General features: G+C 38.0%; 1 protein-coding gene across 1 annotated transcript in view; it reads right to left on the bottom strand.

Annotated features, from left to right (window-relative positions):
• The window catches only part of MSH3 (mutS homolog 3), a 122,315-nt gene that overhangs the window by 30,176 nt on the left and 77,989 nt on the right, over positions 1-14,150 (bottom strand). The window contains exons 15-19 of the mRNA XM_059833465.1: positions 13,632-13,800; positions 10,120-10,184; positions 8,734-8,850; positions 6,709-6,816; positions 3,043-3,157 (exon numbers count right to left, since the gene is read on the bottom strand). Of these exons, the coding sequence (XP_059689448.1) occupies positions 3,043-3,157; positions 6,709-6,816; positions 8,734-8,850; positions 10,120-10,184; positions 13,632-13,800 (574 nt within the window). The remainder of the gene's footprint in view (positions 1-3,042; positions 3,158-6,708; positions 6,817-8,733; positions 8,851-10,119; positions 10,185-13,631; positions 13,801-14,150) is intronic.

Raw genomic sequence — 14,150 nt, 5'->3', positions numbered from 1 at the left:
CATGTTTCGGTGATGGCGACTATGTCATAGCTGTCCCGCTGCACGACGGCTTCCAGCTCCTCCTATTTGCTGCCCATGCTGCGTGCACTGGAATAGATGCACTTGAGCTGGGCTATCGATTTTGCCCCCAACATCGGCATGCCACCCCTAGGCTCGTCTCTAGGTAGCCTGGCTTCATCCCCTTCCCCCTTCCAATCTAGTTTAAAGCCCTCTCAATGAGGCTCGCCAACTCATGAGTGAGGAACCTTTTCCCCCTTGAGGACAGTTGAACACTGTCTGCACCCAGCAGGCCCGGCGCTGTGTAGATTGCCCCATGGTCAAAAAAACCAAAATTCCTCCGACGGCACCAGTCTCTGAGCCACGCGTTGACCAGGTTCACTTTCCTGTTCCTTTCAGCGTTCCTCCCTGCCACTGAAGGGATTGAGGAAAACACCACCTGTGCTCCCGATCCTTCAACCAGTCTCCCCAGTGCTCTGAAGTCCCTCTTAATCCCTTTTAGGCTTCTTTGCTCAACCAATCAAGATTAGGAAATTAATTTATGCAAGGACTTCACACAACTAGACTTTTCCTTTCTACTGGGTACATACAATGAAATCCAGCAATTGATGAACTAACCAAAAGTCAGCATATTTCATTGCCCTATGGGAGGGGCATGTAAGAAAGGAGAAGCTGTGTATAATGAACATTATCCATGCTACTTAGGAAACTTGGAACTGATCAGGCACTGTGACGACAACAACAACAGAAAATCTCCGCAGAATAAACATCACGATCTTTATAGATTCATTTTTCAATTAGGCTTTCATTCTGTTAACAGGGAGGCAAATAAAATTCATATAGGACTGTCACTTATGTCATAATCCAGATCATACAGAAGATACATGCAATCAGTATTTATAAAATGTAAAAAGGTGTTTAGCTTTTGCTAAGAAAGCCCCATCCATAAGGAAGTCGCAATAAAGTCAAAACCCAGAAAATGCCATTATCAGGAATAAAGGATAGATGTAACAAAATGCATATGACTATACGGAAATAAAAGTCGTAACATTCTAGTCTCCAAGGTATAGTTTCAATACTGCTACTAAAACTTCGTCAGGGTCACCATTTGGCTCAACACAACAGAAGTTATAGATACTTAAAACCAAAACGAGTTCATCTGTTAGAATCCACAAATTTCTTGCATGAGTTTGGTATCCCTCCAGGATCCTTCCAACCATGTTGTGAGACTGGTGGCTGGTTTACAAAGCTAGCCTTCAGAAAGAACATATGATGTAAGATCAGACCAGAGAACCCATCTGCCCTTACAACTGCATGCAACCATAAGCTAACATCTTATTGGAATTCATGGCTGAAGTTAAAAGTACTATAAGAATCCATGAATATTTGGGGAGGAAAGGGGAAACAGAAGAGTAAGATGTTTATTTCAGGGCTCTGCAAGATAGCTTTTCCTAAAGTTAGATATTTGACAACATTTCAACTGAAAACATGACAGGAGATGCATTTTCCTGCTGATTCAAACAAATCAGTTTAAAAGTAGAGGCATTTTAATAAACTGGATTCCCATCCACCTCTCTCAAAAAAGAGAGAGAACTCAAACCAACAGTAGAGGCAAAAGTGATTCTACCACGATCACTTGGTTTTCTAATACTCAGTATTTAGAAAGCCAACATAAGAATTGGACTAACAGGGGAAAGTTCATGATGATTACTGAATGAAATGCTCAATTTTTTGTAAATGCCATCTGTCGCTTGTTTGGAGTTGACAAATAATTTTGAAAACATTCCCTGAAGTATTGCACAATCTCTGTATCATTGTTCGGTATAGAACAGCATTTAAAAATATTTCCAGAGAAATACATACAAATTTGAATGGTGTTTATCACAGCAATGCTCCACACTGACATCTGTTTCATGCCTTTTATATATTTACTGTATGAAAAGGCAGTTACGTATTCAGACTTAAGTTACAAGCAGATTTTTTATATTCTTTAAGAACAGAAATGTAGTATTTTAAAAAAAGGTATAGACAGGTAAATATTTAACAAAAAAAAGTCAAAAGGACATGTAATTTAAAAGACAGATTTTAGTTTCAGGAAAAGAAGAAGGAAACAAACTAAAATATGCCTATCAGAAAGAGATATGTGAAACAAAATATGGCAATGTTTCCTACCTATGGTAATTATGTATTTATAGCAATTTTAGGTAATTTAGGTTATACAATTTAGGTAATATTGCATAGAAAATGTTAAGATGTAGTCCCCCCACTTTCTCTGACCTCTTGACAACAATACCAAGCATGTAGTAGGCTTACTACTTCTCAACATCATTCTCTATTGCAGAAAACAACAGCCAGAGGGAGACTTACGGGTAACATACAGCCTGCAAACTACACACGGGGGATCTTTATCATATGTTAATATGAAAGGCTTCTTACAACTAATGTGAAGTCTACAGAGCATGTACTTGACACTACGTAGTGAAGAGTCAGAGCTCCAAGTCTGCATTGTCAGATTAAGAAAGGCTGTATGAAATTAATACCTCCAGAAAGAAAGGAAAACACATGGTAGAGAAATACCTAAAAAAAATCTGAGCTATCTTAGAATTAATCTGGAAAACTGAGCCTGTAACATGTTACACAGAAACTGAGGTTGTCGCTATTTTGTATATTAAAAAACTCCACAAATTTGAGATAAAGTTACAACAAAATGCAGACTCCTTCTGATGATGCTGTTAAAAACCCCTGTAATTATTCACTTGGTTTTCAAAAATAAAAATTTAAGACTTTCTTTTTCCTAATTTTGAGATCACCTTTCTTTTCTTTATGCCATTAAGACTGAATAAGGTTGTAAAGAGAGCATCTGGCTGCAAGATGTCAGAAAAATGACAAAAGAGACGTGATCATGTCTAGCAATATCTCTCTGAAATGGAACCAAGCAGACAGTTGTATGATTAAATTATTTATTTTAACTTCCTGGCCAAGAAGCATATCCCAGATTCCTTCCCTTGAACGATTCTGAAGCTCAAACAATATCTCAGTACTTACTGAAAGGTTAGTGGTATTTGGAACATACTGATCCTGTTCTCCCAGCAGTACATCAATCACAGGGTGCCTCCCATTCTTTATAATTATTTCTCGCCGATTATCTTGCACAGTTGGTCTGCAAAAATGAAAAGACATTAAGTTCAATGTTTATTGTAACTGATTATTTAGAACTACTGTAACTAAAGTCTGCCGAAGGGTCATCTATGATGCAGATTTTTGTGAAAAAATACAAATGACAAAAATGAATTATTGCTATCAAATATTTCTAAAGACTTCCTTGGTTTCATTCAGTTACTAAAAAATATTAGCAGATTGGATAAAGAAATTTTAGAGTATTTTCTTCATTTTTTCATTACCTAGGGAATGTTTTCAGTCATTTATGTGTATTCTAAACAACTATTAAGAACTACAAAATGAACAAGCTATAGAAAAACACCCAAACTGCAGGACAGTCTGCTTTCTTGCCACCATAGCACCAACTTCTGCAAAGTGCCACCTTTTGCAGATGCATTTCATATTCTCAGAATGATCTTGCTGATAAACTGATCCAGCCTGTTACTCCATTAAGTCCTAACTGGAGCATGGGGAGTAAAGAAAATTGTCCAACTATGTATATTATGACTGATAACACATTAAACGATACAAATCAAAGACTACAGTATGACAGAGCTGTAACTCTCCTATAAACATTAGCAGCTCTCATAATCCGACAGCAACTCCCAAACATGTACAAGATATCAAGCAATAACTGTGTACAGAAAGAGCTTACTATCTAAGTTGAAACACTGAAATGACAGCACCTTTTTAGAAATTAATATGCAAACCAGATCAATACTACTCCCTTTTTTCTCTCATCACCAAACCATGTAAAAAGAAGTTTTGTCTCAAATGCTTCCACCTTAGCTACAAACTGTCTACATGTCCACTAGTAGAACATATATAATTCTACATTACACACCTCCATGTCTGAAAAGCTCCATCCCCAAGAGCTGTGTGTTCTTCACAGATCAAAAAATGCAAAAGGAGCACGTTGCACTGATTTATGTTCTCTGCAACCTAGGTTTATTTTTTTATCATAAACTGAAGTGCAGCTTTCAATGGAGAGGTAAATGTGGTTTCATGTCTCTGCAACATTTTCCTACACTAGAAGTACAAACACCCTGAAATAAGAGCAGTAACTTAGGAAAGGGGCAGCAGCTGAGAAAGAGAGAATACTGGAATAAAGCCACATGATTTTTTGACTGGAAATTAACTAACAATTTGAGTGGACTTTAGAGGGAAGACAAGATGTGGGGAGTGTGATTTTTCTTGGGTTGAAGAATGATGATGCAATTTGAAAGGAAGATAAAATAAATGGCATATTAGGAACACAAAGCACTGGGGAAAGAGGTGCAAACTGATAATGATGTGGGTTTTTTAGATATTTCCAGCAGTTGTATAGCTGAGATTAAACCAATACAGACAGAGTCCTAGGCCTTGGGGATGAAGAAAGCAAATTTCACCCTCCATTTGCTGGATGGGTAAGTTGTTTGGAGCTGTAATGTGATAGTCTGAAAAGGGAGGGCACGTACCTAGGAAGCACTTCCTGCTGTACCTCTCCACTTTGCATTCAAGAGAGGGAGATGATAGCTAAATGAGCCATTTGCCATTTTATAATTCTGCCCTCGTCTTTGGAAATAATCCCCCTTTTTTAACTGCTCGAGCCTCCTTCCACGTAACTGTGAGACAGGATGTGGTTTCAGGATGCCATGAGCCTTGCTGACTGCCTGTTCTGGTTTCAGACAATTGGGGCTGCAGCAGTAGGGCCTCAGCCAGTCATTCAAAAGGTCTTCCCTGACCTCTGTTTCCACAATCAGACATGATCTGTCATGCAGTAAAGGGGGGGGGGGGGGGGGGGGGGGAGAAAAAGAAAAAAAAAGAAAGAAGAAAAAAAAAAAAGGAGATTGCTCTGGAATGCATAAACAGTCCTTTAGTCATGTGCTACTTTTTCAACAGCATTCCTTAAAGTTAAACAAATTCACTGCCTGCAGAGTGGATACTCAAACATCAGATGATGATCTCTGGGCTACCTGCAACATCATCATTAGGTATCTAACTTTGCTGCTTGAGAGCCCTGATGTTGTACATCGTCTGTGTAAAGGATCAGTCTCGCAGCAAAGGGGTCCCAAGACACCTCGAAACTTTAAGAGTTGCTTACCTCTCTCCAACAACTGTGTGGAGCACCTGTGCTCCTGACTTCATGACTTATTTACATGCCTCAGGTAGGGTGATATGAAACAATCCTCACTTAATCAAAAAACATTCCTCCGAAATACTATATTAGTTAATACAAAAGTCCCATCTTTCCTTCAGTAGCCCTCCAAAATTAATTATTGACACCTTCCCTGCAGCTGAAGTTTCACTGAGAAGTCTCCTTCCTGCCAGCTTATAAGCCCTAAGCTACTCTTTAAAATTCAGTGAATTCTTTAAACTCCACACACAATGAATTAATCACATTTCAGTTAGTTTTCTCATCTCGGTGTACAGAAATAAGTGAGCAATTACTTTCAAAGAGATCTTGATAGAGGCACACAAGATCCCAAGAGTCCAGAAGTGATCAATATTCTCTTTAATGCTGTATAAAAGCAGAAGCATATGTACATTGTACATTTAATACGATTTGCTGTTTTTCCACAGGTCTCAAATGTTACTATTTCATATGGTTATTCCTAAGCAATTGTCCAAGCACTTGCAGCCCCACAACGACATTTAAAAAGTTACACAAAGCACTTTTCAAAAGAGAGTATGTGGACTGTCTGGCAGAGGGAATGGCTTAGGACTGGAAACCAACAGCCCTTGCAGGGGTGTCTACAGTAAACGTCAGAAACAGTGCGTGCTGGCCTCTAAGGCACCACTCAGCAAGCTGAAGCAGTGGCTCAGTGAGTCCCCAGCGCCTCTGGGGACAGAGACCTCATAGTATGGAAGAAGGCACCCCAGTGAGACTGACTGTCTCTGTGTGGGTGCAAGAGATATGGGCTCATCATGGGTAGGAAGACCTGAGTTGCAGGGCATACACACTCAGGAGCCAGCTCTGGACCAATCTCTGGGGAAGCAGGACTGGAGGGTTCATGTCTCCCCTCTGCAGAGAGCAGGGGGGACAGCCTCAGCACCACCGGAGTCCCAGGCTGCGGTGCCCAGTGTGCATGAGGGAGCTGCACAGCTCATCATAGCTAACACATGATCCTAGGTGAGGCATCATCACTGCTCTGGAAGCTGACACTAATATTCACCTGAAATACATCTTTGAAACATACCTCATACACCATAGAACATTAGGAATTAGAGAGACATTATAAATTCAGACCTTGCTGAGAAAAAAAAAAGGGGAGAAAAAAATTCCTATGCGAAGTCCAACTTATATTTTTATATATATATATGTGAGATCATCTACTAGACTCAGATCAAACAATGGACAGAAAAACGTAAGATGTCAAATTTGAACTGCAATGTTTACGGATTTGCATTAAGCCCAGAAGTGTTGCTTTGCAAAATCAGATTAAGTTGAAACTACTGTAAACAATTTTAATAATGCATTTTATCGTAGTGCAGATATTAAAATCAAATTTATTTTAAATACTGTCTTATAATTCCCTATAAAATCCTAAATAAAAATTTAAAATTTATTACCTGCAATAGTCTCCTTGTTTAGCCACCTGGGCCAATGAGAACAGACAGTCGATAGTTGCTAGGTGACCAATCGCTTTAGACACAGGGTGATAATGTTCACTAAAATGGCTATACCAAAACAGGGAAAAATAACAGGAGGCAGAAAAGAGAAAAAAATAATTTCACACAGATACAAATGTACTGTCAAAATACACCCCATGCATGCTTCTCACAGAGCTCCTATGGTCTTTAAATTACTCTGAATTAAAATTTCCCAGCAGTGTATTAACTTACAATATGAGGACACAATCTTAATCAAGACGGACTTCATGCTCCCATTGTAACAGTGAATTATTTTTAAGCACAAAAAAGCAGGCAAAATCAAATTCATTAGATAGCATATAAAGGGTCTGTAGTTGATCCCTGCTGCCTAAATGAGGTCTATAAAAATGCCACTGTTTATCACAGTGGCCACTGAATCCCAACTGCCAATTCACGTCAACCATAAGTTACAGTCAAAAAAAAAAAAAAAATCCTAGAAGTGCCTGAACACAGGAGTTGTCTACAATTTCAATAAAATATGGTATCTACAACAGAAAACTCAAGAATTCACTTTCCATTTATGGTATTGCTTCCCTCAGTACAATAATGATGTTACCAGGAGAACAGAGTTTTCATTACAGTTCATTCTCTTAGTCCTCAAGAATTTTCTTTTTTTTCCTCTCCTAGTCTCAAAGATACAATATGGAATATAAAACCAGTAGGGGAACGAAATCTAATAAATAAATAAATGGAGGGGTGGGGAAGAAGAGCACTCCCCTACACAGATCTTTCCTTGTTGTATACTGCTATCATACAACACTATCGAAAACAGCAAAGTGAACCTGAAAAGCAGCAGAACTAATTGAAGAGAGGTTAAAATAGGTCTACTCAAACTTATATGGCTAATATAGTGACAAAAAAATTATTTAAGAGAACTATTTTTATACTATTGCAAAGGCAACACACCTGGAGAAGAGTGAATTGGAATATTTTTCTAGTTTCTACCCAATTTACAGAATTGCTTGGCTCCTACTAGGAGGCAAACCTTGGCATCAGTTATGTCCAGTGAGACAACTTCAGAAGGAACTTGTTAAGTTTTTGCAGCGGGGAAAAAAGCACAAGTGAAAGTGAGCCAATTATCTTTGCATGACATGAGGAACAATTTCAGTGGGTCTGTAATTCATGGAAGTAAAAACATAGTTGATAAACAGACAACTGAAAAATCAAAATTATTCAGAAGTTTGAGGAATATTTTTAAAACGCCCATTTCAAAGATCCTTTGGCTAAATAGTTAAATAACTTCATTCAAAACGCTGATCTGAGACAAACAGATCTGCCGTGCCAGTTGTGAGGGACCATAACACTCCTATTACTTTCTAGCAAACAGACTCACAGTCAGTCGCAGGGTTAGCACACAAAATACAGGGCTATGGAGAATCACACTCACCCAAGCAATTGCCCAAACACCCTGACCATTCCTAACTCAAAAACTGTAAGTAACACTGCAATTGTAGTTAATTATTTATTTTTCTTAGTACTGGCACACTTCATAGTGAAGCCATACTCTGTTTCTACTAATATTAAAAGTTAATTTGGTCAGCTTGCATAATAAATTCTTTTTTCATCTCACTTACATTGTACTTCAATAATAAAACTACTAGGTTCAGTTTCACTCATTTACAGTCAGTCGTACTTTCAGGTTCTTAATGCTGCGATACTAGTTTTCAAATTTTGAGAGCCACTTTATATATTCAATAGTGTATTTTCAGCAGAATTTTAAAATCTAGAGACGTCACTGCTGGTCTCAGGACTCGGTCTGCAAAGGTCTCGCTTTCAAATGCTTTAAATTGAAGAACAATATTTTAATTTACTATCTTTAAAGTTGTTGTGGGCAACATAATTGAATTATCAACTTTTTTTTTTGAGATAAACATCTTTCTTTTTCTGCTCTTATAGCAAAAATAAAATACAATTATAAAAACAGAATTTATTTTGTAAACTCACTCTAAAAAATTTAGCCATTCAGCACTGCAGTCAAGGACTAGCTGCTCCCGGAGCTGATTCAGATGTCTGTAATTTTCTATAATAAAAGGAGAGTGGAAACGGCTGACAGCTTTTGTGCTGGAAGACAGAGAAAAGCCAAATAGGAAATCAAGGTTACTAAGCAATCAGCTACACCATCTACATGCAAAATTGGGCTAGTTTTCTTACTCTCTGTGAGCCTTGAAAATGGTTGTTAAAAAAATGTTCTTTTATTGTGGTACCAAACTCTATTGATTCCAATGATCTTTACTGTGAATACAGTGATTGGTTACTACACCACTGCCCATTCAGAAGGCTTTTGAAATGTTTTTTACAATGTAGCATATATCACTGAAATTTATATATTTCACAAAATTCTGTTCAGCAATATGCTGCACAAATGGATGACTGTTCTGTGACTGACTGCATATACAATGAACTCCAAGATAAAAAATTCACTTTAGAAAGGAAAACTTCATGATAAACCTGAAATCAACTTGGAAAATACAGTCTGTCTTGCATGGATACTAGTTTCCGTTTGGGACACTTGCTATTTATTTATGTATTTTCATTAAGGACTCACTTTGGCTTTCCCAGGCTTTCTTTTACCAAATCCAGATTAGCTGCAATTTGTTCTTCATCATGTTAACTCTGTCTAATCTGTGCACTTTTAATACTGAATTCTTGCATACATGAATAAAACATCACTTCAGAGTTCACCTTGATTATGCCTATTTCTGGTGCAAGATGTCTGTGCTCACACATTATAACATTAAGGTATTCAACCTGTTTAAATAATAAAACAAATGACTGAAAAGAAAAAAGCCAACTACATAATTCAGTCCATCTCTGTTTCACCTACTGGAAAAACTATACAAAACTATCTAAAATCACGCTTACATAACACTAAGTACCAAAGCAAGGAAAGCTTGTCTGTATGAATAAGTAAAATGACATTTTAAATACACTGTTTTTTGAGATGCACAGATACCTTTACCTTTCTGAATAAAATAAGAGAAATCCAAGTTTTGTGAAAGATTTGTATCTACAAAGTACAGGCACAACTGAATCAAGACCATAGTTTTGACACCAGTATATGTACTTTGAAAGATTAAGCAAGTAATATAGTGCACTAAGTAAAACCAAACATTTTAAGAACTCCAGTTTTTCAGTTTGGTTTTGTTTGCTTTTAAGCAAAACTTATTATGACAATAAATTTTGGTTGGTTGGATTTCAGTTTAAAAAAAAAAACTACCAAACAAACATATGGAGCAATGAGAATGTGTACGTAATTAATTGTAATAACAAAATACCACATTTTTTTCTTACACATTAAAATAGAACAAACTTCAAAGACATTTTACATACCTACTAACCATAACCCAGTCAGATGGCACAGATGATTTATGGGAATTCTTTACTTCTATCATGAACTAAAATAAACAGAAATGTAGTATTACATATCATGGGAAGTTAGGAAGACTACAGAACCATAATCATCATATATCAAGAAATCTGCATGCATCAGAGGAAAACCATATTCAGCCTGAAGAGACTGAGCAGACCAGAAGATAATGGGTTTTTTTCCCCCAGAAGTGAGGGTTATGAAATACACATTTTCTGCCAAAATAGCAGCTCCTACCCTGAGCTGTTCTTATGCCCTACCATGTTGCTGCCCCATCTCTGCCCTTCCATTCCTCCATCCATCAACATGCTCTCCTCACCTCTCTCTTATCAAGCCAAAACTAGACTAAAGCTAGTAAGTCAGTCTTGCTTACCTGATCCTGACCAGGCCTTGTAGAGAATTCATCAGTTACATGGACTCTACACTACATACCACCTGTACTGAGGCTACTCCTTATCAGTAAGATGTGCCTTCCTGCCTAGGGATCAGTGATTCATACTGAGCTATAGTTACCTACAACATTCCACAGACAAGGGCTCAAAATCTCGAATGCTAGAACCATATCTACAGTACCTTGCTTCAAGTTTGGATCAACTTGAGGTCAGAAAGGGAAGGAATAGGGGAAACCAGCAGTAATGGCAAGAGGCTCAGTGCAGTGAAATTTACACAATGTGTTTATTGCAGTTTTTTATATGGTTCATGTTGGTTATCTTTGTAACATTAGCCTGATGTCCTAGATGTAACACAATTGAGGCATTCTCAAACAAAAGAATTCAGCTGGAAAATTAATTTCTAGCAGAGATGAGATTAACCCAGAATCTGATCACCTTTACAGAAAACCATGAGACTCTCATCTGACAAAGCTTTTCCATTACAGTTAGCATGATTTAGATAAAACCTTCCACACCTCACAAGAACAGCCAGCAATCACCTTCAAGTACAAACAAGAAGAATAATCCTAACATGAGCACAAGACTCCAGCAAGGACATAGTGCACTAGTTCTTAATTTACCTAAGACACCTTGAAAATACTTGGTACTGTAGAAACCCTGAAATGCATAACACATATGAGACAGAAAGACTGAAAATGGGTAGAAGCCGAGGCCTGCAAAGATTTGAAAATGAGCCAACTGCTGCTGCCACTAGTGGTGGTGATGATGTGTTGGTATTACAGTTTTTTCTGAATTTCACCTCAAAACAATTAAATACGCTGTGTTTACAAAAGGAAGACAGAAAATACCACATTTGTGTCTATACTGGATGACTAACTGAACTCAAAACAGTCTAAATTAACACAGCCAGCTCAATTGCCTGGTTTGTTTGTGTGACTAGTGAGAAACAAGCAGAGAGTTTGCAATCTTCTTCAAAACAACAAAAGCATTTGCTTTTTCATCCTTTAATTCTTAGCCCTATTAGAGAAATAATTGCAGTATTAAATAAACTGGGCCCAAAGCACTTCTTATGCCATGCAGGAAGCAAACATTTGCCAAATGTAGCAATTCCTCTCTAAATCCTGCCTGAAACGAACAGCAATGCTATCACTATCTGGACAGCCTTCTGTCCTGTTTAGCGCATGCTACAAATTACATTAGACGTCTGGAAACAAAAGATAAGATAAATACGGGTGTAACCTCATATTTTGGAAAAGGTATGTGTCAACTGGATCTTCATCAGAACTCTAACAGGAACTTAACAAATGTAAGTTAATAAACTGTGGGCTGACTGAAAATCTAGCCATTTATTAATAATCATGGCTTTGGGGGCACACATGAAGGAGCAAACAGTTTATTTCTTTTTTTCCCTCCAAGAAGGCCTGTTCCCTGAACAGATGTTCAGAGTGGGGAGATACATAGAAAAGAGTTTCCTGGCAGCTTCTCTCTCTTCCAGAACTAGCAACCCATAAACCTGCTTCTGCCCAGGACTGTTGTGAAGAAATGGTTGAATTATACATCTATCAGAGTGCTACAATGACATAAGAAGAATATACCATAATGATCTGAGGAAGAAAGAGCTCAACTCAAAGAAATTCTTGTTATGCCTATGCTCTGCTCCTCCCTTCCAATTCCCTTTCCATTACTTCAGTCCTTTCCTCACTGACCATCTTCTCTATAACCATTCCTCTACTGCCTCTTTTGATGTCTCTGAAACACTCATACCAGATGTAATTAAATAAGATATCCATAACCTCTGCAGCTCCTTTCATGAATTTACCAAGACAGATCTCTCTGTCTGCAATGGTTTCTGAGTCATCCCCTGCTACAAAGGCCTACTCTCTTAAACGTGTGCGTAGTGACTGGTGATTTCTGAAACTCTCCTGTCCAGTTCACATCTGACTATTTTCTCAGATGCTTGCCTCTCTTTCATCACTTCTTTTCTTCTCCTTTCCTTTACACACATGTCATCATCCACCTCTTAACACAGCCCCTCTGAGAGAAACCTTTCAAATCCTGGCTCTTCCCTTCCTTACACAATACTCAAATGCACTCCTCCATGTTGCATCTTGGACTTCAGCATCCATGCTGACAGCCTACCCAACTCTTCAGCCACGTTTCCTCTTCTCAGCCTCACCATCAAAAGAAATATCCACCCCATGTCTTTATCAGATGCTGCTTTCTCTAATTCATCCCTTCTCACATTCACTTTCAGCATTGCCTGCCTGCTCCCTGCTGTGTCTCCTGGGTCCTTCTCAGCTTCCTAGGGCCTCAGTGTGACTGGGGGCTGCTTCCAGCTCCTTCCCTCATTGATTCATCTCTTTTACTCACAACTCTCACTCAGTTTCCTAACTCCCTTCTTTTCCCAATTTCCTGTGGGCTTTTCCCCAGCCTTTCTACTCTCAGTTCCCAAAGGACAATGCTGAACAGTGCTACGTCACTGCTCCTTTCAGTTCCCCCACAAATCTGGCAGGATCTGTCATCTCTGGTTTTTTGCACTGAACTTCTGAGCTCGCTGGAGCATGGCCTGCTCACACTTGCACAGCATCTAGCAAACAAAAACTCCAGTCCGCAACCACCACTTCTAAGAATTAAAAGTAAAGTAACATTTATCATTCTTTAATACTGTTCTTCTCTCCCATCTTTCCAATTGCAGTCTTAATCAATACTTACAAATCATTTTACCATTCTTCAAATTAACCTAATGCTGTGCTTCCTGATTCTCTGAGAATATTTCAGCACTTAATAGCCACATAATTAACCTTGGAACTATGCAAGTGTTTTTACATTTACAGAAAAGCAAAGCATTACTGAACCAAATTCAACTACACTAATGTGTTTTTATTATTTAAATCACTAAAGTAATTGACTGAACAAATAAAAAAGTGATACTGTCACAAAACTGTTCTTTGAAGTTGTACAAAAGGTTATAGTCAAATGACCTCATCAAGTATAATAATAAAGAGAGTTCTAGTTAAGTCTAACTTTTAAGCTATTTTCTAGACAAGCAAGGGTACAGTCATACATAATAAACACCGTATTACCTCTTGACCAGAAACCGTAACATACTCTGCAGAAGGATTCTTAATCTGTTTACGAATGTCCAGCAGATGCAATTGTATTTTAGAAAGCACATCCAGGATCTCCTCCTTTTTCTTTCTGATGACAGGGAAGTCTGTAAGGTCCTTGAACAATTGGGTTTTATCTCCAGTCCTATCCATAAGAAGCATAAGATCAAATAACAGTAAAACCAAAGTTATGTTCCCTGATTATACTGGCTGCGTCCATATTTTTATTTGTTATTCTCAACTGTTTTAACACTAACTTTATTCCCCTCTACATACAACTTTTCTGTTACTTGGCCATAGTACAGCACATTTACCAAAAGCTGCCATACACACTACATAAATAGAAAGGCATTTTGTATAAGAACTCAAAGAGGCTACACCAAGATGCTTCCCCCGGCAACGTATTCAAACCCAATCTATTCCTGTTCCTTTCTACTCTATCACATTATGCTCGTTCTTCTATACCAAACCCTGCTGAGTTAGTTTTTTGTTGTC

Source organism: Gavia stellata, chromosome Z (assembly GCF_030936135.1).
Source record: "Gavia stellata isolate bGavSte3 chromosome Z, bGavSte3.hap2, whole genome shotgun sequence".
NCBI classification, from domain to species: domain Eukaryota; kingdom Metazoa; phylum Chordata; class Aves; order Gaviiformes; family Gaviidae; genus Gavia; species Gavia stellata.
Note: the sequence above shows the minus strand (reverse complement) of the source record. Positions and strands in the feature narration are given on the sequence as shown.